Source organism: Dendrobates tinctorius, unplaced genomic scaffold (assembly GCF_039654945.1).
Source record: "Dendrobates tinctorius isolate UK_male_01 unplaced genomic scaffold, ASM3965494v1 ptg000165l, whole genome shotgun sequence".
NCBI lineage: Eukaryota > Metazoa > Chordata > Amphibia > Anura > Dendrobatidae > Dendrobates > Dendrobates tinctorius.
In genome coordinates this window covers 7728199-7750000 of record NW_027361832.1, presented here as the reverse complement: position 1 = coordinate 7750000, position 21802 = coordinate 7728199, and the positions used below count along the sequence as shown (strand labels likewise).

At 42.8% G+C, this 21802-nt stretch overlaps 1 protein-coding gene across 3 annotated transcripts in view; it reads left to right on the top strand.

Annotated features, from left to right (window-relative positions):
* VPS13B (vacuolar protein sorting 13 homolog B) overlaps positions 1–21802 on the top strand; it is a 1297298-nt gene that overhangs the window by 1098048 nt on the left and 177448 nt on the right. For all 3 annotated transcript variants that reach the window (XM_073550458.1, XM_073550457.1, XM_073550459.1), the window contains exons 41-42: positions 6359–6540; positions 9070–9419. In XM_073550458.1, the coding sequence (XP_073406559.1) occupies positions 6359–6540; positions 9070–9419 (532 nt within the window). The remainder of the gene's footprint in view (positions 1–6358; positions 6541–9069; positions 9420–21802) is intronic.

Here is a 21802-nt window from a genome sequence, read left to right as displayed (position 1 = left end):
TGACATATAAGAATAGAGTACACGTCACTCCGTCTTCGAGGTGCACGGAAAAGGATGCCACTCCTCAAAATGTATAGTATAAGAAATTCCTGCACGCAAAAGAAATATATGCAGAAGAAATTTATTTGTACAACAGATTCTCCCAAAATTATATAACGTTTCGGTCTACAACTCAGACCTTCATCAGACTAGAGGTATGGAGATATATGTGAGCATGGAAAGTCCATGGAAGGCAGCCATGATAAGTAGCAATATTCTCCTTTTTGGAGGGGAGGAGAGAGATATCAAGGTCTTGGGACAAAGGGAGAGAGTCCCTGTGGGCACATAGTCAGGCGTGCACGCAGCGCTGGCAGGGGGGCTGGGTCGCCCAGTGGTAAAGGATCTCCAGAAAGGAGAATATTGCTACTTATCATGGCTGCCTTCCATGGACTTTCCATGCTCACATATATCTCCATTAGAGTTGAGCGACTTTGGTCGGATCGGGTTTCGTGAAACCCGAATGAAACAAAATAAGTTTCAGATGAAACTCGTCCGACTAGAGCAAAACAAAGTCGGGGTTTCGTCCGAAACCCGACCCCAATGCAAGTCAATGGGAAATAAAAGTCGGACGAAACTCCGACTTTTTTTGCTCTAGTCGGACGAGTTTCATCTGAAACTTATTTTGTTTCATTCGGGTTTCACGAAACCCGATCCGACCAAAGTCGCTCAACTCTAATCTCCATACCTCTAGTCTGATGAAGGTCTGAGTTGTAGACCGAAACGTCATATAATTTTGGGAGAATCTGTTGTACAAATAAATTTCTTCTGCATATATTTCTTTTGAGTGCCGGAATTTCTTATACTATACTGTGACATATAAGGAGGCTGGCTTGGCTATTAAAACAAACACTTAATCTTTCCCTTTTTGGTCTCAAACTTTCACAGTAAACACTGTCCCTTTGCAGTTACATGCCAGAAGAGGATCTTTTGAGTACTGGATCTCTTAACTGAGTATTAGAATGCTTTTCACTCACAAAGTATATGAGTTACTTGCATAGCTTACTAATTTATGCACATTTAGCTACATTTTTTTTAGCTTGACAGTGCCTTTAATTATGCAAGTGTCATGAGACAATATGGACAAACCATAGACTAAAGATCTCCTGCTCGTCGGCTGATCGGTTTGAGTCCGGTTTCTCTTACCTCCTTGAAAAAAACCTTCCGATCACTGTCCAGCTACAAAGGTTCATAACTTATACAGTCCTCTACTGTATTTTTGTTTACGGTTTGTGTTTAGTATTCAAATTGTCTCTTCAGAGATGAAGATGACTTATTTCCCAGAGGAGCATTGCGGCTTAAAAGTCTCCTCAACTCGGCATGTCAGGCTTGACATGTCACTCTCCGTAAAGAAAAAACGTTACCCCTTGGATCCCTGTTTAGTTAGATATTGTTTTGCATTTATAGTTAAAATACTTTGCTGGCTTGGGTGGGAGGTTGATAAGTGAAATTGTCCCCATGGCCAAACAAGAAATACCAAAAACACGGTACTTGGAAGGTGTAATTTCCAGTTGTTTTTGTAGTATGGAGTAGAGTTGTCGATATCGCTGTCCCTACATGAAATGTAAATGATCCAGTAGAAGGCCCTCCGTCCTTTCTTCACTTTCACACTTTTAGCATAAAGACGGCCTTTCCATGAAGAGTGTGATTGTTTAAGGCTTTCATTAATCATTTAAATGGCCCCACATTAAGAACGCATCGCTATCTAACTCATTATAAACATACTTGTGTCGGGGCAGGGCATATTTCACATCCCAGCTAATTTGAGCTCGTCCTACAAGTAAACACTTCACCATGGAGAAATCTCAGTGTTTTAAGTTAGGACGCAAGTGTGAGGATATAAACAGCATTCTTCCACTGCGCAAAAGTTTAATGACGGCTAAATGTGATTTAAATTGAGGGTTTTGTTTGTTCTGGCCCGGTGCGATTGTTAGCAGAAGGTCGGATTTGTGACAACCAATGAGGCCTGGGGTCAAGAATTGATATTAATGTAAATACATTGAATAGAAGGTTTCTTTTCTTTCCTTTATTTTTTATTTTGAATTTTTTTTTCCTTGCTAATTTTTTTTTGGCTGGGATATTCAGATCATGGAGGGACACCAGTGTCATGGCTTGACCTCCAGATATGTGTGGTCCGCAGTAGTCCTAATAGCATGTTGTTTTTTCTTTTCTAGTTCTATTTTACATCTAAATAAATATTAGTCGTTTTGATTTTTTTATATGTTTTACGTATGTGGGGGAAACGATTTTGTTTAATCACACACTGAGTTTTTCTAAATGGGGCTGGCGGGGCATGTGCTTTTGGTGTTTTGCCACCACTATTTTGGCTGCAGATTCGCTGAGCATGGTATGGAAGAGTACAGCCATAAAATTGCCCAATCGGGGAAAGCTGATTATTGGGTATGAAAGGATTGTACTGTATTAGTTTGTTGGGTAAGTGGCCTAGTTAGACTTTTTTGTTTGTTGATGAAGGAATGCTCATTTTGAACCTGTTAAATAAAATGTAGGTTTGTTATTTATTACATTTTTATTTTGATTTTATGTTGGGTTTTTTCTACTTAAAGGGCATCTCCAAGTGTGAGATAAAATGAAGTACATGACATAATTCAAACTGCAGTCCGTCAAAGTCATGTGTCAGGATGTGCTGGAGACTGAAGATATAAAGTTCCGGAGACCTGTGTCATGATCTGCTTAGTTTGTGGGATTAGGTAGTTCAGAGGTTAATCTGGATGGCCTCACTCTGAGATTCTGGGAGGCTTTTTATAGCCTCATTGTGGGCTCATTCCTCGCCGCTTATACTCAGACCCTTGGCCGAGTGTGTGTGACCCTGGTGTGCTTTGTGACTGTGATACTTTATGCTTGTTTGGTCCTGATCTGGTTCTGTCCCTGTTACGTGTTCTGCCTGTCCCTCTTGTACTGCGCTGCCCTCTCCGTGTGTGACTCATTGCATGTGACCTGACTATTCTCTGATTGCCCCTCTTTTACTGTGCAGCTATCTCCGTGTATGACTCATTACTTACGTTCTGACTATTCTCTGCTCGCCCCTCTGGTACCGCGCCGCCCTCTCCGTGTATGACCCCCGTTTGTCTGACCTGTCTTCCCCTTGCCTCTACTTCAGGATTCCTGTAGTAGAATCCTACAGTCATCTCCAGCAGTGGGAAGCTAAGCCCCGCCCCTGTGGTCACGTGATCATAGGTCCTTGTACTTCTTACTACCTTCAGCGTCGCAGGTCCCGTCTGTCTGAACTTTCCCTGCAGTATCTGACCCCGGGCCCTCCTGCAGTGTGGGTGAGTCACCCTGCTCAGCCGTGGCAGTTCGCCGGCTCTGACAGGATCCTGATAACCTGCATCTCAACTGATAAGAGCTGTATCATACCCTGTTGATGACCTGGAGCACCGCTGCGATATGTAAAGAAATATGTTAATCCACGTTGTACTTGGCGAGGAGATCTCCAGCTTTAACCTCCTCATCTATCAGTGTCACAGCTTTATAGCAGTCCACAGAGACTGCATGCTCCCAACTGGAAAACAATCATTGAGGAGGATGAAGCTGGAGACAACCCCTTTTGTACTCAGCAGGGAATAGACCTATTTATTCACATATCACTGCCATGCTCCCTGGTGTCGACTGAGGTATGTGTGGTTCAGCACTTGTCAGTTGAGGCACAGATCTCGGAAGCTGTATGTCTTCTGTGCACAGCCTGTGCTGACAAGCAACTAGGATGGGTTGCAGTTTGAATTTTATCAGGCACTCCAATTTATCTCATTCTCATCTATGTTTCACAACTCGAGTACGGACTGTCATGCATAGATCTGCCATTGTTCTCCTGACCCAAACTCTATTTCTTTGTGTATGCCTCATAAGACGGTTTAGTTTGGGTCCGGAGCCCCGTGGCCTCTCTGTGCATTGTGGTCCAAGTACATAGATATGTGAAGCTAGCATAAAGCTCAAATACAACTAAGCAAACTAGGGTGAAATATGTTTTGCTGGTTATTTTTATTGTTGTTTGGTGAGAGCTATTGATTGGTAGAACAGAAGGGAAGGATCCTCCAAATAGAAAGTATTTTATTTCCATCAGGAGACATAAGGAAATAGGTAGAAGGACACAAGACTCCCGCCATGCACTGCTGCTCCTTAGTTCTATCTATCTCAGCACCCAAATACCCAATTAATCATATATTTTTTTTAAACAATGGCCCTGTAATAATCAAATGTTCATGTTTCTACATCTGTATTCTTTTTGCTCAACTCTTTCTTTTGTCTTCTCTTGTTTGGACTTCTTATTCCTGTTTTGAAGTTCTTTTCAATATGAACATGGATCACAAAGAGCACCGAATAATTTCACCTTGTTTTCTCGTTATCTGATTTTAAGAAATAAAAGTCAGAGACAGATTTGGGATGTTTTTGACTATTTATTTTTGCTTCTTTTTTTTATTTATTTTAAATAAAATGTTATTAAAAAAGCAACTGGCATCCACCCATTTCAGACCTTATAAAGTGGTTTCCTATAGGGATGCCTACCAAGCTAATATAAAATTACATTTGCTTTTAGTCATGTCAGGGAAATGGGTGTGTTTTTAAAGTTTTCCTGTCAATTGGAAAAAAATGTGATGCAAACAATCTAAAATTCTGGAGAAAAATATTACTCTTTTTGAACTGTTAAGAGTATTATACCTTATATTAAAGGGGTGATCTGAAACTAAAATGTATTTTAATCCTAAATGCCTTTTTTAATGTCAAAATATAAACTCTTTTGTAATGTACTTGTAAAGTTCTCTATTGTTCCCTCACTACTTTATCTATTTATTTTTTTTACTTTATTGATGCTTCGTTTTGACAATGCATGCTGGGATAGTCAAATGAGTCAACATCAGAGGCAGAGGCAGTGGTTACTGCAGAAGCCTCTGTCTCCTCCCTCAAACGAAGCATCATCAGTGATGTCTATTTCAGGGGCTTCGCTATTACCTGCTCTACCAGTCATGCATCAGTTGTCAGTTCCCATGGATGCTCAATAGATTCTTGCCACTGTACAATATGCACAGTGACAGTGCACTCGCCGGCTTTGATCAACAGTAACGTAATGGTAAAAGAGTGCACTGTCAGTGCACATTATAAGAAGAATAGCTGGCAGGGGAGACAAGTGCCTCCCCTGAAAGTGAGGTTAAATTATTTATATGCACATGTAGCGCTTTGAAAACCAAGTCCAGCAATACCTTTTCTGGGCAGTCCATTGCTCCATTACTGAGAAATCGGTGTTTAAATTGATAAACAAACAAGACTGAAAGACTATGATAGATCTGAAGCCTTTGTCACTCCAGCTCTATTTTATGCCCAGTGTCACATCTTCCTGCTTGACTCCATGCTGTGTGACATCAGACAAAGGAGAAGTCAGTCAAGCAGAAGGAGGCGGTGCTGGGTGCGGAATAGAGCTGCAGTGGAAAAGCCTTCGGATCTACCATAGTCCTTTAGCCTTATTTGCTTATCAATTATCACATGCTGATTTCTCAGTATCGGAGGAACGGACTGGCCTTGTAAAGGTATTGCTGGACTAGTCTTTGATAGAGCTACATGCACATATAAATAGTTTAGGGGGGTGAAATACTGCTGACAGATTCCCTTAACAACAATTTCCTTTAGTGGGCTCATGATTCCCCAATTTGACACTGCAAAATATTTTATGAAACATGAGATTACGGTAATTATTGTGTTTTTTTTTCCTGTTCCTGCTTAAAACTTCAACCGTAAATTTTATTGATATGGTGTGAGGCCACCTTAGAGCCCTCGAGCACCCAATAGCTATACTGCAGAGCTTTCAGTATAAATTTTCATTTTCTTTGTTAAAATATTAATATCCTTTTTTGTCCTTTTTGTTGTTGTTTTCTTATGTATATGCCTCAGGTAACAATGGCTCCAGTAATTCCGATGCTATTAGTGGCCCTTTCTAAATATATGGTTACCAATGCATTGGGGGGTTTTTATATCCTTAATACCAGGCCAGTAAATTAATTACATCTGCTTCAGTTTTTCTGCTCCTATCTTTTTTGGCTCGTTAGTCGTAGCATTTTAGATTATAAATAGGAAAGAATAACAGTATACGGATATAATTACACAATTGAATGCCACTTTTTCCAGATAAATATTTATGCAAATTCTAATGGTCAGATGTGAAATGAAATATAATTATGTTGGCTGCACTTTCTAGAAAATTTTGGGCAAACGGACAAGACCATCTGCACTTATCATATAACATTTTATAATCTTGGAATAGTTCAGTTATAGTTTAAAAAAAAAATAAATCATCTTTTTTTTATGTTTCCCATAGCTCTGAAAGTGAATCTGGCTCTCAAAGCGCCTGTGACCAGCTCGTGACTCCTACAGCACTTGCAGCTTGCACTAGGGTGGATTCCTGTTTTACTCCCTGGTTGGTTCCTTCTATTGGAATTTCCATTCAATTTGCTCATCTAGAACTGCACTTGTGTCATCATCTGGATCAATTAGGCACAGGTATATTTTATTATACAATGTGATATATCTAATAAAAACCTATAACTGTCCTGTCCACAGATGCTTTAGGTAAGTTAAAACCTTAACTCCCGTGGTTCTTCTGTAGCTACTTGGTCCACCACCGCTCTCTGGACAATGTCTTGTGCCATGTGACCTCTGTAGGCTCTGATTGGCTGCTGCAGTCACATGAGATGAGAAAGTATATTATTCTTTTAGACGTTAATTCCTCCATGACTGAGAAATCAGCATTTGAATTGATACGCAAATAAGACTGAAGAGCTATCTGTACATATGAAGCCTCTGTCACACCAGCTCTACTCCATTCCCAACGTCAACTTTTTTTACTTCACTGACTGCCTCTGTGCTGTGTGATTTAAGGCAAATGAGTCATCAGTCATGCAGGAGGAGGCGGCACTGGGTGTGCAATACAGCCGTAATGACAGAGGCTTCAGATCTACCATAGTCTTGTGGTCTCATTTGCTTATCAATTGAAGCGCTGATTTCTCAGTAACGGAGGAACTGTCTGGCCATGTAAAATTATTGCTGGACTTGTCTCTGAAAGAGCTACATATACATATAAATAGATTGAGGGGTGGGGAGAATAAAATCTTGCTGAATGATTCCCTTGATTACCAAATTACATTGATTCCTTTGGTGAAGAAGTCTACTTTGTGGTTCTTCTGTAATCCCCATTTTAAGTTTTCTTCTTCTTAGAATTCGGTGCACAGGGGCCGGACTGTGCACTGGATCTCCTCCTCCCTGTCTGTGATTCCCTGACCTTCTGTTGACTGCAGTCTGTGAATGACCTGCATCCTCTGATATCTCAGCAGTGACCTGTTATTCACAGACTGGAGGCAGCAGAGGGGCCGGGAAATGAGTCAGAGATAAAAAGACCCAGTGCACAGTCCAACCCCTGTGCGCCGGAGTCTAATTAGCAAAAAACTTTAAATGGAGATATAACAATAACAAAGAAGATTTATTCACCAAAGATATCAATGTAATCGGTATTGCAGCATCATTATAACTATGTCTTTACTTCACATTAATCGTGTGGACAGGTTCTCTTTAACACCTTAAGAACTGGGCGATTGTTTTTTTTTTTTTTTCGTTTTCGTTTTTTCCTCCCTTTATTCCAAGAACCATAACTTTTTTTTTTTATTTTTCCATCAATATAGCAGTGTGAGGGCATGGTTTTTGTGTGAAAAGTTGTACTTTTTAATGGCACCATCCATTTTATCATATGATGTCATAAAAAGCAGGGGGGAAAAATCCAAGTGCGGCAAAATAGCAAACAAAGTGCAATTCTGCAATTTTTTTTAGTTTTTTATTTTACTATAAAACTGACCTTCTGATGCCGCACAATGGGAGGAGCACAGGGAGTGCTCTCCGGCAGATGCAGACAGCTCCTGAACAGCGCTTACAAACTCTATAGAAAACTATGTAAGCACTGTCATGTTTGGCTACATTGGTGGCCAGTTCCATAAATTAAAAATCCATGAATTCTTGAGAACAGAGGGGATTTTTAATAACAAGTAAATTGCAAAATTCCATGTTTTTACAAGCACTTAAAAATATGAACCATTAACTGACGTGAATAATCTTTTTAATGGAACTTGTCACAACAGATAAATGGCATGGAAATCTGGCTACTGGAGCAGCAGGTGCAGGGAGAAATTAAGTTATATTTTTCTCTCAGCAGCCGCTGACGTATTCATCAGGGTGGTGCTGGGGCTGATACAGTTACCGCTAAGCATACAGTGATTGCGCTGTCATCACACTCCCTGACACACTGATGACAGCTTGCTCTGCAGCATGTAGTGAGTGGTGATTGTGTTCGCTCACTGCTTCACCCTGGATGACTGTAAGTCAGCAGCTGCAGGGAGAATATAACTTAATTTTCTCTTTGTAGCCGCTGCTCTAGTGAGTCGGCTAAATAGCACTTGATGCTATTTTCCACTATATTCTCCCTATATCTGCAGGTAAATAACATTTCTGGATGTGATGGGCTCCCTTTAAGTTAGGTTTTACATGAAAACAAAACAACATGAGCGCTGGAAATAGACGACTGTCTGGGAGCAACTTATTTATGTGGCTAGTGACCATGTACTTGACCTCCGACACGTTCCTGCTCCTTCATAAAGATGTTTGTTCAGTTCAAAGTCACAGTCTCCATCAAAGCATGTCTTCCTCTCACACAAGATCTGTTCCTTCCTCATGTTGTAATGTTTCTCTTGGCCGCCATTACACGTGAATGGGTCTGTTTATGACTGAACGTTTTAATGATGCCCGCTTCAACCATTTCATATTGTGGCTTTATCCAGCAATGTAACACAATTTAGGATATGGAAAAATGGTTAATTTACACAATAAAAGCTATTAGAACACCTTATAAAGGATGTCTATTATGAGAAAGTAATTTCCTTATTTATTTTTTGTGTCTGGCAGCTTAGCAATTTGTTTCTGCTCAGTACTAGTCATATGTTCCACTCGTTCAATATTTTATTCACTATTTTTTTTTTTTTTTTACAGCACCCCCAAAATTCCTACACCCATTCATCTCTGATAAAACAACTCCTGGAGACCTGGAATACATACTTGTCAAGCTAAAGGAGCCCCACGTGTACATGCGTCAATGGAGTGGCTCATCCGTGTGCAAAGATTTCAGATTCTCCACCGATGCCGACTGCCAGCTTCTAGAGTGCCGAAATCTTACCATGAAGAATTTAGTGAAACCGTTCCACATCCAGGGGCAGACGGCCATTTCCCTCAGTGCTCTGGAAAATCTTATTGATTGCACTGTCCTGGTGGATCCTGTATTTGTGAACGTTGGCCAGCACTCCGTACACTCCATTAACACAGCAATCCAGGCTTGGCAGCAGGTTAGTGTACAAGGTTTCTGGATTTATGATCTTCACAACCCATTGCACAGCCCACCTAAAAAATCTGACAAAATACTTGAGTCCCTTTGTTTGCTAAAACGCCGGACCCCATGATGGAAACTTGACGGATCACATTATTGTCAATGGGTCTATATGGCGCTGCCAGTTTCCACCATGCTTCACCATTGACATTAATTTTGTTATTTTGTGCCAAACGCTTATGTAAAAAACACAACTGTATTTTTAAGTGAAGAATCCAAGCGTTTCTGTGCTAAAAATTAATTTAAAAAATTTTAATTTTCACCAAAAGCGCATTAAAAAAGTGGAAAATGCATAAAAATAATCTGCAGCATAAACAAAGTAATGCAAGTACAATGCTATTATTTATTTTGATGCATACACATGCAGGAAAGAAACACAGCTTTTTCACTTGTGTGAACATGTTCTAACGGGGTTTTCGGAAAATAAAAAGCCATCCTCTGGAATACTCCCCCCCCGATCTAGCACTGCCGCTCCACAGCCAATCGGTGGCCTCATCGGTCAAGTCATTGATGATCAGTAGACACTATAATCCCACAATTTCCTTGTGTAGTAGGTAAAGATGGCATTTCACAAACTAGAGAAATATGCGCAGCGTGTTATAGCAGATAATGAACATGGAAGTCTGCACAGATCATCTGCAGTGTACCGAATACAAGACTGTTGGACCGTGCCGGTCACATAGGGTGCTGGTGTGGGCTGGGATCGTATGTGCATGGTGTTTTGATTATGCAGGCCCCAATGTAAGATTAATCTGAAAAAAAGGAATAGATATAGGTGGTGCATGCAATGAACATAAACTGCCTCTTTGCAAGCATAAGTGTGGGTAGAATTTTTCCTATATGTTTGTCGGTCCTAGCGCAGAGGGTACACAGGGCAGGCTGCTCACCCACGGGTTTCCTTTAGAACATCAGCCGAGCTGTGAAGGCCCCTTGTTTTTTCCTATGCATGTCACTTGTAAGAATTGTCATGTAAGTATTGTGTATCTCTAAATATAAAGCAACTACACAGGTCTGTACTAGTAAATTAATAGAAAAATGACTTTTTAGCTTCCCTATAGCCTAAAAGGGGTGTTCTACTATCCTGTTTTATATCCCCACATGCTCTTACTGCTCTCTAACCACAAACACAGATGGTACGCACCCTCCCCAAGTCTAGAGTTTTGTTTGGGGACAAAAAAAAATGTGCAAAACCCCTTTAATACATAGTTTTCCGTGCTAGAACTTGTCATTAAATAATCTGTATTGTTTAATGTTTTATATGAAAATGCACACAATCTGTAAATTTGGGTATGCTCAGAGTCAGTTGCCATAAAGTCACTCCCTTCCTTGTCAGCAAATGACCCTATCGCACAACTTCAAAATACTTCAAACACACGTGCATGACCCTAATGTTATACAAAACCCAATGAATCAATAAACAGATGGAATGAAAGGTGTACAGGGTAATATTCAGGGCATTTCATCATCAGACTGCTCACATCTTGAAATTTTCATTGGACATGTGTCACAATGTGACTCGACCCAGCAGGTGGTTGGTCAGTGGACGGCACAACAAACTCACAACGGGATGGAAAAGGGTGGAGGAAAGCCCTATCAATAGGGAAATGAAGGAATGGTCACCACCTGCTCAAACCTGAGCCTGACCCTGCACTCCCCTAATGCCCTAAGTGGGTCCTTCCCCCCACCGCGATCAGAAACCTCGTCCCTCGTTGTCACCTATTACTGCCTTGGATAGTGCACTGGCCAGCAAGGGGCGCTAGCCTCACTACTGCAGATAATACACCGGGGACAGTGACAAACACCAAAGGGACAAAGAGTAAACACAGCACTTAGCTTCCTGACACCGCTGCCAAAGAGGACTCCAAACACCAGAAGTGGCTGACACCAGAGAGCTGCTCCTGCAAGGCTGGTCTCCCTAGAGAAACTCGATCACCAACGGTAAGCTGATGCATCAGGTGACCATTTAAAGGATGGTGGGAGTGGTCACCACCCACATCAGCTGACCTAGCCACACTGCAGTTACAGCTCATTGCCAAGGGGGGGAAACTGATATTAACCCCCGCTGGTCTTGAAAGGAAAAAAAAACTATAATTAAAACAGAGTGGAACCAGAGCTGCCACGAATCCAAACATGGATCTTGACAACATAGTCCTGATACTTTCTTGTTGCCCCTTATATTTTGTATAATATAAACCACCTCACTAACACTTTCCAGCATAATTCATTAATATTATATCTACATTCCAAGAAATGTAGCAGCTGATCTATCACCATATTTACATTTATTTTCTATTCACATCCTGTGGTTTATAAGCTTTAATAAAAGATTTATGTTCATTCAAAGGAATTTTAGCCGATCTGGATGTCTGTCCTACATAATCATGTCCACAAGTATATACGGTATATACAGCGGGAGCAATAAGTATTGAACATGTCACCAATTTTCAAAGTAAATATATTTCTAAAGGATCAAATCCTCACCACATGTCAGTGACAGCCTATCCAATCCACACAGGCAAAGAAATCATCCATAGATGTCCATAAATTCTGTGCAGTAATGAGAAATGACACAGGGAAAAGCACTGCACACACTTACTGAAATTTATATAATACAAAAGCCTTTATTGGCGATGACAGCTTGGGTAATATAGCAGGAAATGGGACTAGACCTAATTTGGCTTTAATGTCCACATTTTTTTTTTTTTTTTGCATTTTCACTGTCTCGTTCCATTTTTTATTCATTTGTAGACATAGCTGTACAAGGGCTTTTTTTTTTTTTTTTGCAGAAAAAGGTTTTTTTCTCAGCTGCACCATGTCCTTTTTCACACAATCTAATACCAAACCTTTAATTTAATTATGGGAAGAGATAGTACCCCCCACACTATAATTCTGCAATTGTTTTTTTGACATGTTATATGTTGTTATTTTTATTTGCGGCACAAATAAAGTGTTTACTTTGTTCTGTGGGTCGGCGCGATTATGCTGAAACCAAACTTACAGTATGTTCTTTTGTTTTAAGTTTTGTTACTTTTTTTACAACAAATATTCAGTTAAAAAAAAAAGTCATTTTTTTTTATCACTATTTTCTGAGAGTTATAACTTTACTACTTTTCCAGCAACAGAGCTTTGTGAGGGATTATTTTTTGTGTGACAAGATGTAGTTTTCATTAGTCATATTTTCATGCATGTTAACTTTTTCAGATTTTTTGTGATCTTTTTTGTGAGGTGAAATTAACCAAAAAAAGCCGTAATTCTGGATATATTTTTTTAAGCACTGTTTACCATTCAGTATGACTAATGCATCACTTTTTTTCTGTTGGTTGATACAATAATGGGAATACTGAATAAATTTCGATTTATTTTTTTTTATGTTCAATACTCACTAAACAAAAAAAATATATTTTTGATCATTATTTGTTGAGACCAATAATTTAAGTTTGTGTAGATAAAGTTGGGTGAGGGCTTCTTTTTTTGTAGGACAAACTGTAGTTTTCAATGGTGCCATTTTTCAGGCTACATATTACTTTTTGATCACTTTTTAGTTTAATTTTTTTTTTTTGGGGAGGGGGGGTTAAAAAAAATGCAAATTTTTTGTTTTGAATTCTCGTTTCCTCCTTATTTTTTAATACTTTTTGCAAAAGATACTGACTTTATAAAAAAAAACCTTTTTTTTTCTGCATCATATTCATTCAGGGAACTATATTTTTTTAGTTTTTCAGAGTACAGAATTCAGTATGGTATTGTATTTGTTCTGAAATAATTTATTTTTTCAAATTTTTGTTACTTTTTCAGCTCTTAATTTTTTTTATTTTATTTTTTTAATATTTATTGGTCCCATTTGGGGGACTTGAACAAGAGATCTCCTGATTGCATTGGTAATATTCTCTACTACATTTGCACTACTGGGCTTTTTCCAGCCTTTCAGTGTAAGGGCACCGTCACACATAGCGACTCACCAACGATACCGATAACGTTATCAACGTGTCAGGATCGCTGGTGAGTCGCTACATGATCGCTGGTGAGCTGTCAAACAGACAGCTTCACCAGCGATCAGCACCAGGCGTCGCTGTGTTCATTAGTTACCAGCGCGCTGATGCAGGGAGCTGGTAGCTAAGGTACACATCGGGTTTCTAACGGGCGCGCAGCACTTAGAAACCCGATGCGTACCTTAGTTACCAGCTCCATGCATCAGCGCGCTGGTAACTAAGGTACACAAAGGGTTTCTAAGCACCGCCCGGTGCTTAAAACCCTGCGTTTACCTTAGTTACCAGCTGATCGCTGGTCTCCCGCCTGTCACACGCAGCGATGTGTGCTGGCCAGTGGGAGACCAGCGATCAAAGAAATGTCCATGGCTTTCCAAGAGCGATCAGTGATACCGGCAGGGGGGCCGGTCGCTGATACCTGTCACACACCGCGATCTCGCTGGTGAGATCGCTGTTGCATCACAAAACTTGTGACTCAGCAGCGATCTCGCTAGCTAGATCGGTATGTGTGACGGGGCCCTTACACTAATAGGTTTCTTAGTAGCCTGTGACGTTTACTAGGCTTTGATCTAAGGCAGACCTAGAGATCATTTAGGTCTCCAGTAGTCATAGTAATCATCAGCTCTCCATGATAGTTCTGCTGAGAGCCAATGGAGATAGACTAGGGAGAAGGCTCTTTTTGTCTCACTCTGTACTTGCTGTGGTCACTTTGATTGCAACAATTAAAGAATTAATGAAGTTAAGTTAAGCAAACACTGACTGCACAAAAGTGCCTCCCTCTGGTAGCAGGGGGAATTGAATGCTGCCAAGCAGCCTTCATGTAAGGATTAGGCTTCCTAGGTGAATAACCACTGTCCTTTCATATCCTGTTGGAAAGTGACACATTGCTGGCCCTACATCGGATTGCATAGCAAGAACCTACTGACAGATGATTTTTAATAAGCTTAGACTGTTTCAGATACTTATAAAAAAATAAATTTATCTTGTTTAGATTTCCTATTACTAGTATGGTCAGCAAACCCATTACTATTATTTTTTTTTCTTGTTATAGCTGCAGCTTTCTTTCTAATTAGTTTTTGTGGATAACCCCTCAACATAAACTTTTTACTCATCATTTAAAGATCATAATGCACTTTATCAGATGAAATTCTACCTATTCTCCTAAACGGAATATGAGGGAGCCTTTTGAAACCATGAGGAGGTAACTATTAAAATGTAGAATGGTATTTTTGTCTATCGGGTTGCTAAACAACGAACTTTCAAGCTTAACATCAAATTTCACAAGATGTACATCCAAATAATCACATTGATGGCTGCTGTAGTCAGTGGAAGTTGAGAACAGTCTGTATATGAAACTCATTGAAGATTGCCTTATACTCCCTCCATTCCTTCCGTTTCTCACACAACTCCCCATTTGTGAACTTTTGGAATTTTTGATTGCATGATTCGGAGGATCTTGAGGTCTAAAGGATTTTCTGTGAGCTGTATTTATTTTTCTTTAGGCTAGGCCTTCATTGCAAGAGATTTTATGGTCCCCCTCCCAGATCCCCAATAATAAGCAAAACATTTGGTCAGTTTGACTGCAGCTATGGGACACTTTGGTGCAGTACATGACACATTGATGTTTTCCAGCATGGAGTAGTTATTTTCACTTTCCGTATATCAGTAAAGGGGCTGCTTTACTAATCGGTCTCCTTAGAGTGACTCTGTCAGTAGGATCAACTCTCCTAAGCTGTCTATATGGGCATGTATGTCATAGAAAGTTAAATTAAATGATGCCTTAATTTTCCCTTCACCCATGACAGCACCACCTGAGAGAGTGATCCGCCCCGCCAGGACAGGAACCTACTGAGACATAAGGGGCGGCACCTCTCCCCCGCTTCAGTTGGGTTCCTGTCCTGGAAGGAACCCCACTGTCGGCGGTGCGTGTCATGGGCGAAGAAAAGAAAAGGAACCCAGCCCCGTCGCGGCGCGGGAAGAACAGGTGTCTCACCTGTAGAGTCGGCCGTCGGGTGCTGGACGCACAGTCCCCGGGCCCTCCGGGGTTCCGGGTTCGTGTGGGCGCTGGTGGGATCCCCGGGGTCTGCGGGAAGCCCCCACCGCGCCGCATCTCGATCCCCATAGCAGGGGAGAGACCCTGGCTTCTTCCGGCCGCTGATGTCAGCGGCGCGTAGGATGCTGGGTGCGCCGGCTGACGTCAGCAAAAGGCGACGGAGTAATGGCGCCGGGTGCAACGCCGGCCGGCTTTCTGAAGCGGTCGGCCGGCGGTCGCAGGGGGGAGGGGAGAGACACGCTCACCAGAGTGGAGGCGCGTCATTTAAAAAGAGGAGGCAGCAGCAAATCGGCGGTGCAACATGGAGACAGAGCAGGAACGTTCAGCGTCCCTGCCTCCCTCTCAGCCCTCTGGCAGAAAGCATGGAAGCCATTCAAGCAGCAGTCGCCCCAGCCGCAGGTCGGGGGACTCCTCAAGATCCAAAGAGCGCAGGTCACGTGCTCCGACGCAGCCTCCGAGTCCGGTACCCTTGATTTCGGGTGGTGAGTGATCTTCGTGAATGTTAGCATTATGTTAATAGGGGCTTCTGTTATATGCTTCACCCTGTAGGAAATGCCCAGAAAAGCGGGAAGCAAGAATAACAATAGGGATTGTGCTATATGTAAATCTCCCCTAGCAAGAGATTGGCAAAAAGATCTCTGTGCTTCATGCATTCAGCGGACTATGGCGGAGGAAGCGCCTAGTTTCGCAGCCAATCTGATATTTGCCCTAAGGTCAGAAATGGAAGGCTCAATTAAGTCCCTATTGAAAAAAGGGAAAAAAAAGCAGGAAGGATCCCCCTAGTTCCCCCTCGGATTCCGCGTCAATGTCATCTCATGTGGAAAAATCATCCTCCTCAGACTCCTCAGACAGCGACATGGGGGGTAAACCATGTATCCCCTTAGAAAACACAGAAGCCCCCCTAAAGGCCATTAGAACCACAATGGGCCTACAGGAAGAAAGGGCGACTAAAACCCTAGAGGACGTCATGTTTGGGGGGCTTCAGGACAGGAAAAAACGAACCTTTCCAGTAAACGAGAAAATCCAGGCGCTTATTGAGAAAGAGTGGAAAAAGCCCGAAAAATCGGGGGCCCTTCCATCCACCTCTAAGAGACGATATCCCTTTGATCATAAGGATGCTGAGATATGGGACAAAATCACCAAAATAGATGCAGCAGTGTCCAGGTCCTCCAAAAGGTCGGCCCTGCCCCTGGAAGACGCAGGGGTTCTTAGAGACCCACTAGACAAGAAAGCGGACTCATATTTGAGGCACGCATGGGAAACGACAGCAGGAGGACTAAAGCCGGCGATAGCGGGCACTTGCACGGCACGCTCCCTCATGATCTGGCTGCAGCAGTTAGAAGAATAGTTGGCTTCAAGGGTCCCAAGAGAGAAAATCTTATCGGATATGTATCTCTTGCACGGGGCAGCAGCTTTTTTTGCTGATTCCTCGGCGGACTCTATGCGGATGACAGCCAGGGCAGCATCACTATCAAATGCTGCTAGACGCGCGTTATGGCTTAAGGGCTGTCCGGGTGACCTTCAGTCCAAGGCCAAATTGTGCTCTCTCCCCTGCGATGGTCGATTCTTGTTTGGCAAGAACTTGGACGATATTCTGGAGAAAGCAGGCGATAAGAGAAAAGGCTTCCCCAAATTCCCTATGGATCAGAGGAGACAGCCCTTTCGGAGGGGGAGATTCAATAGGGGGCGTCCTCCCACTGACAGGAGAAGATGGGAGGATAAGAGGAAAAAAGAATCGGGGTTTATGTTTGGTGGAGGCACCTCCACCTCAAAGAAGTCGCCACAATTACGCCAGTATTCCAGTGGGGGGGAGATTGGCACTCTTTTTCCAGGCTTGGGAAAAGATCTCTTCCAATACCTGGATCCTGACCATCCTAACAGAAGGCCTGAAAATCCCCTTTATTCGTCAGCCAAAACCCGTGGTCGTCATCACACCCATCAGGAAGGTGACCGAAGAGCAGGTGGCCTTAGAAACAGAGATCCTGAGCCTGATAAACAAGCGGGTACTCTCCGAGGTACCACACATACAGGAAGGGAAGGGGTTCTATTCACCCCTTTTTCTGATAAAAAAAACCAGATCAAACATTCAGGACAATCATAAATCTCAAACGGCTCAATTTATGGATAAGGAACCCGACCTTCAAGATGGAATCAGTAACTACGGCGGTGAAGCTGCTACATCAAGATTGCTTCATGGCCGTAGTCGAATTAAAGGATGCGTATTATCACATCCCTATCCACCCAGATTACCAGAAATACTTGAGGGTAGCACTTTATATTCAAGACATACTAAGGCACTTTCAGTTCAGGGCTCTTCCGTTTGGCATATCTATAGCCCCGAGAGTTTTCACCAAGGTCATAGCGGAAATGACAGCCTTTCTCCGGATTCACGATACGGTCATAATACCATACCTGGACGATTTTCTTATAGTGGGCAGCTCAGAGGACCACTGTACAGCACGGTTGACCCGGGTGATCAACACCTTGCAGGAATTAGGGTGGATAGTCAATTTCAAAAAATCAAAATTGCAACCCCTAAAAAAACAGACTTTCCTAGGATTTATACTAGACTCAGAAAGGCAAGAGTGTCTGCTCCCAGAGTCCAAAATAGAGAAGGTGCAAAATCTGGCCTTGACGGGCCGAAACCAACCACGTATGACATTAAGAAGAGCAATGTCCCTGCTAGGTACCCTAACATCCTGTATTCCGGCGGTCAGGCGGGCTCAGTTTCACACCCGGCAACTCCAGGGGGAGATACTAACAGCACAAAGATCGCCTAGAGGGCGTTTAGAAGGAAAGCTGGAGCTTTCCTTAAAAACCAGAGACTCTCTCAACTGGTGGCTGGACGAGACAAATCTGACCTTGGGAATACCGTGGGACAGACAGACGTTAGATATAATTTTAACAGATGCAAGCTCCGCGGGGTGGGGGGCACACCTAAGGGGCATCATAGGTCAGGGTTCCTGGACGCCTCAAAAAAGGGAAGCATCCTCCAACTTGAGAGAACTGTGGGCAGTGAGCAAGGCCCTAAGTCACTTCATTCCGCTACTCCAGGGTCGAAATGTACGCATCATGTCAGACAACAAGGTAGCCGTGGCATACATCAACCGCCAAGGAGGGACAAGATCACACTCCTTAATGGAAGTGGCGACAGACATTCTGAGCAGAGCAGAGTAACACCTACACTCCTTGACAGCCTTACATATAAAAGGGGCAGAAAACAGAGGCAGATTTCCTGAGTCGCAATACCCTGAAGCAAGGGGAATGGGCGCGAAACCGGTCCATTTTTCAAAAAATAACTCCGCTTTGGGGGAAACCGGTGATAGACCTCTTTGCCAACAAGCACAACAGGCAAACAGAAAGGTTCTGCTCTCTAAACCCGAGAGAAAAACCATGGGCAGTGGACTCGTTGCACATCCAGTGAAACTTCAGGCTGGCTTATGCGTTCCCCCCAGTGGCTCTGATCCCAACAGTTGTCAGAAAAATCAGAAACGATCAAGCCAGGGTGATTCTAATAGCTCCATTTTGGCCAAAAAGGCCCTGGTTTGCTCTACTACGAAGGATGTCCCTCTCCGATCCATGGGTTCTGCCAGAAATCCCGGACCTACTAGCTCAGGGTCCAATATTCCACGCTCAGGTCAAAGGATTCCATCTGACGGCGTGGAATTTGAAAGGTCGCTTTTAACGGATAGAGGGTTCTCCCCCGGGCTGGTGGCCACTCTGCTAAAGAGCAGGAAGCCAGTGACGACTAACATCTACGGCAGAACATGGGATAAGTTCCTGCAGTTCTTAGGTAAGCCGTTAGGAAAAGAACCCCCCATTTAATGCCATCCTGGAGTTCTTACAATCGGGGTTGCAGATGGGGTTAGCAGTGAACACACTTAAAGTTCAGGTGTCTGCACTAGGGGCGCTCTACAACTGCAAATTGGCATCAAATAGGTGGGTAGCCAGATTTATTAAATCCTGCCATAGAGCTAGGCCTATCCCAATACCCCAGATAGCCCCCTGGGATTTAAACCTGGTGCTAGAAGCCCTTACAAAAGAACCGTATAAGCCATTACATCAGCTACCCCTAAAGTTTCTGACCCTAAAAACGATCCTGTTAGTGGCCCTTACGTCAGCCCGCAGAATAAGCGACTTACAGGCTCTCTCAGTAAATCCACCTTATACGCAAGTCTTTCAGAATAGGGTAGTGTTAAGAACAGACCCCGCTTATCTGCCCAAAGTAGCATCAGATTTCCATCGGGGTCAGGAAATTGTCCTTCCATCTTTGTGCGAGAAGCCAAAAAATCTGGGGGAGGAAAAATTCCATAGTCTGGATGTTAAGAGAGCTCTTGTAGAATACATATCTGTCACTAGCCAGTGGAGGGGGTCCCAGTCCCTATTCGTAGCTTTTCAGGGTGCCAGGAAAGGCTATGGGGTTTCAAAAGGGACTATTGCTAGATGGATTAGGGAGGCCATTAGTGTAGCCTACACAGCTAGTGGTATCCCGATTCCTGACGGCATCAAGGCTCATTCCACCAGAGCTGTGGCGACCTCCTGGGCTGAAAAGGCAGAGGTATCGATTGAACAGATTTGTAAGGCCGCTACCTGGGCCTCACCTTCAACCTTCTTTAAGCACTATAGGTTAAATCTATCCTCCTCTGCTGACTTAACCTTCGGTAGAAGGGTGCTGCAAGCGGTGGTCCCTCCCTAAGGTGTTTCGAAGTCTCCAAAAATCTCTCAGGTGGTGCTGTCATGGGTGAAGAGAAAACCACCATGGTTACTTACCGGTAGCCGGTTTTTCTCGAACCTATGACCGCACCCGTATATTCCCCCCCTTTTCACCGTATGGGTGTGCACGATTAGTAGGGTGTTTTTGAGTGTTGTGGTGTTGGATTAAATATGTAACTAACCGGGAAGTCCTCTCAATGCTCTGTAACCCAACTGAAGCGGGGGAGAGGTGCCGCCCCTTATGTCTCAGTAGGTTCCTGTCCTGGCGGGGCGGATCCCTCTCTCAGGTGGTGCTGTCATGGGTTCCGGAAGAACCGGCTACCGGTAAGTCACCATGATGGTATCTGCGATCCAGTGACTTATGCCTGAAAAAGCCATGTTTTTCTTAATATGTAGATGAGCTGTTAAGATCTATGGGACGGACATAGATCTGCTTGAAAATCTGCCTCCAGATGAAAGGAGGCATTACCAGTTTGAGACATATAGCTCAGGAGAGCAGACTGTCAGTCATTACGTGTCTCACCCTTCATTTAAAATAAGATCTGGAAGCAGATTTTCTGGGAGATCTCTGTACGGCCAGTAGATCTTAACAGCTCATTTACATATTAAGAAAAGCATGGATTTCCCCGGAAGAAGACATTGAATCTCAGATATCATTGTATAATTTTATTCTGCTTTTTATAATTTGCATACCCATATAGACGGTTTAGGCGAATTGATCCTACTGACAGATTCCCTTTAAGCTTATCGGTGGCAATTTTGAGATTAGGACCACCACCAATTGCACATTGATGAACTGGCTTAAGGAAGGACGAATAATGTTAAATTTTGGAACACTCTATTAAATTGATTCACACTTGTGATATAAGGTTAAATTCAAGTTTAGGTTTACAAAACCATTAGAAATTGCCAGGTTTTGCTCCCAGTCGTCGCTCCAAACAGCCAATTTTGCCAGGATAAAAATGCAACCAGCCAGGCAGTGTGCCAATTTTGGAGAAACACGGTGTTACATAGCGGCTATGAAGCTAAATGGCTATCCATGGATACAGATGACATCTCGAGGCCGACCCTGGAACAGATGCATATGGACAGGGACGGTCCTTATAAATCAACCTCTTTATTTCTGATATTTTTAGCAGCGCTACCATACAAGATGTTACACATGCGTCATTGGTATCTAGCTGCTTAGAACAGAAGTTGACCTTCCCGAAACACTTAATTTGCAGAAGAACTCAAGTCATTAATCTTTATGGTATAAGAACCATTTGGACACAAGGCACGCGCTGGTCAATTGCACCCCATAGGGAGCCTTTCATGGAGTGCTTGTGCAATGTTCTACATGTTCCATGTGATTCTGTTCTTGAGCTGTTTGTCTCGTGTAATTAATAGTGTGTGTAACATTGGGAGCCAGAATTCTTCGCCCTAAACCCCCTTGGCTAATAAAGCTATCCCCTCGTCCTCCCCTGGGTGCGCTTGGTGCTCCTCCCATGAATTAGCTGAAGAAAAACAAAGTCCTAGTTATTTATATGATTGAGGAGCCGGGGAAGCGACGGGATTAATTACCTAACATGGCACTACAGCAGCCGCACTAGT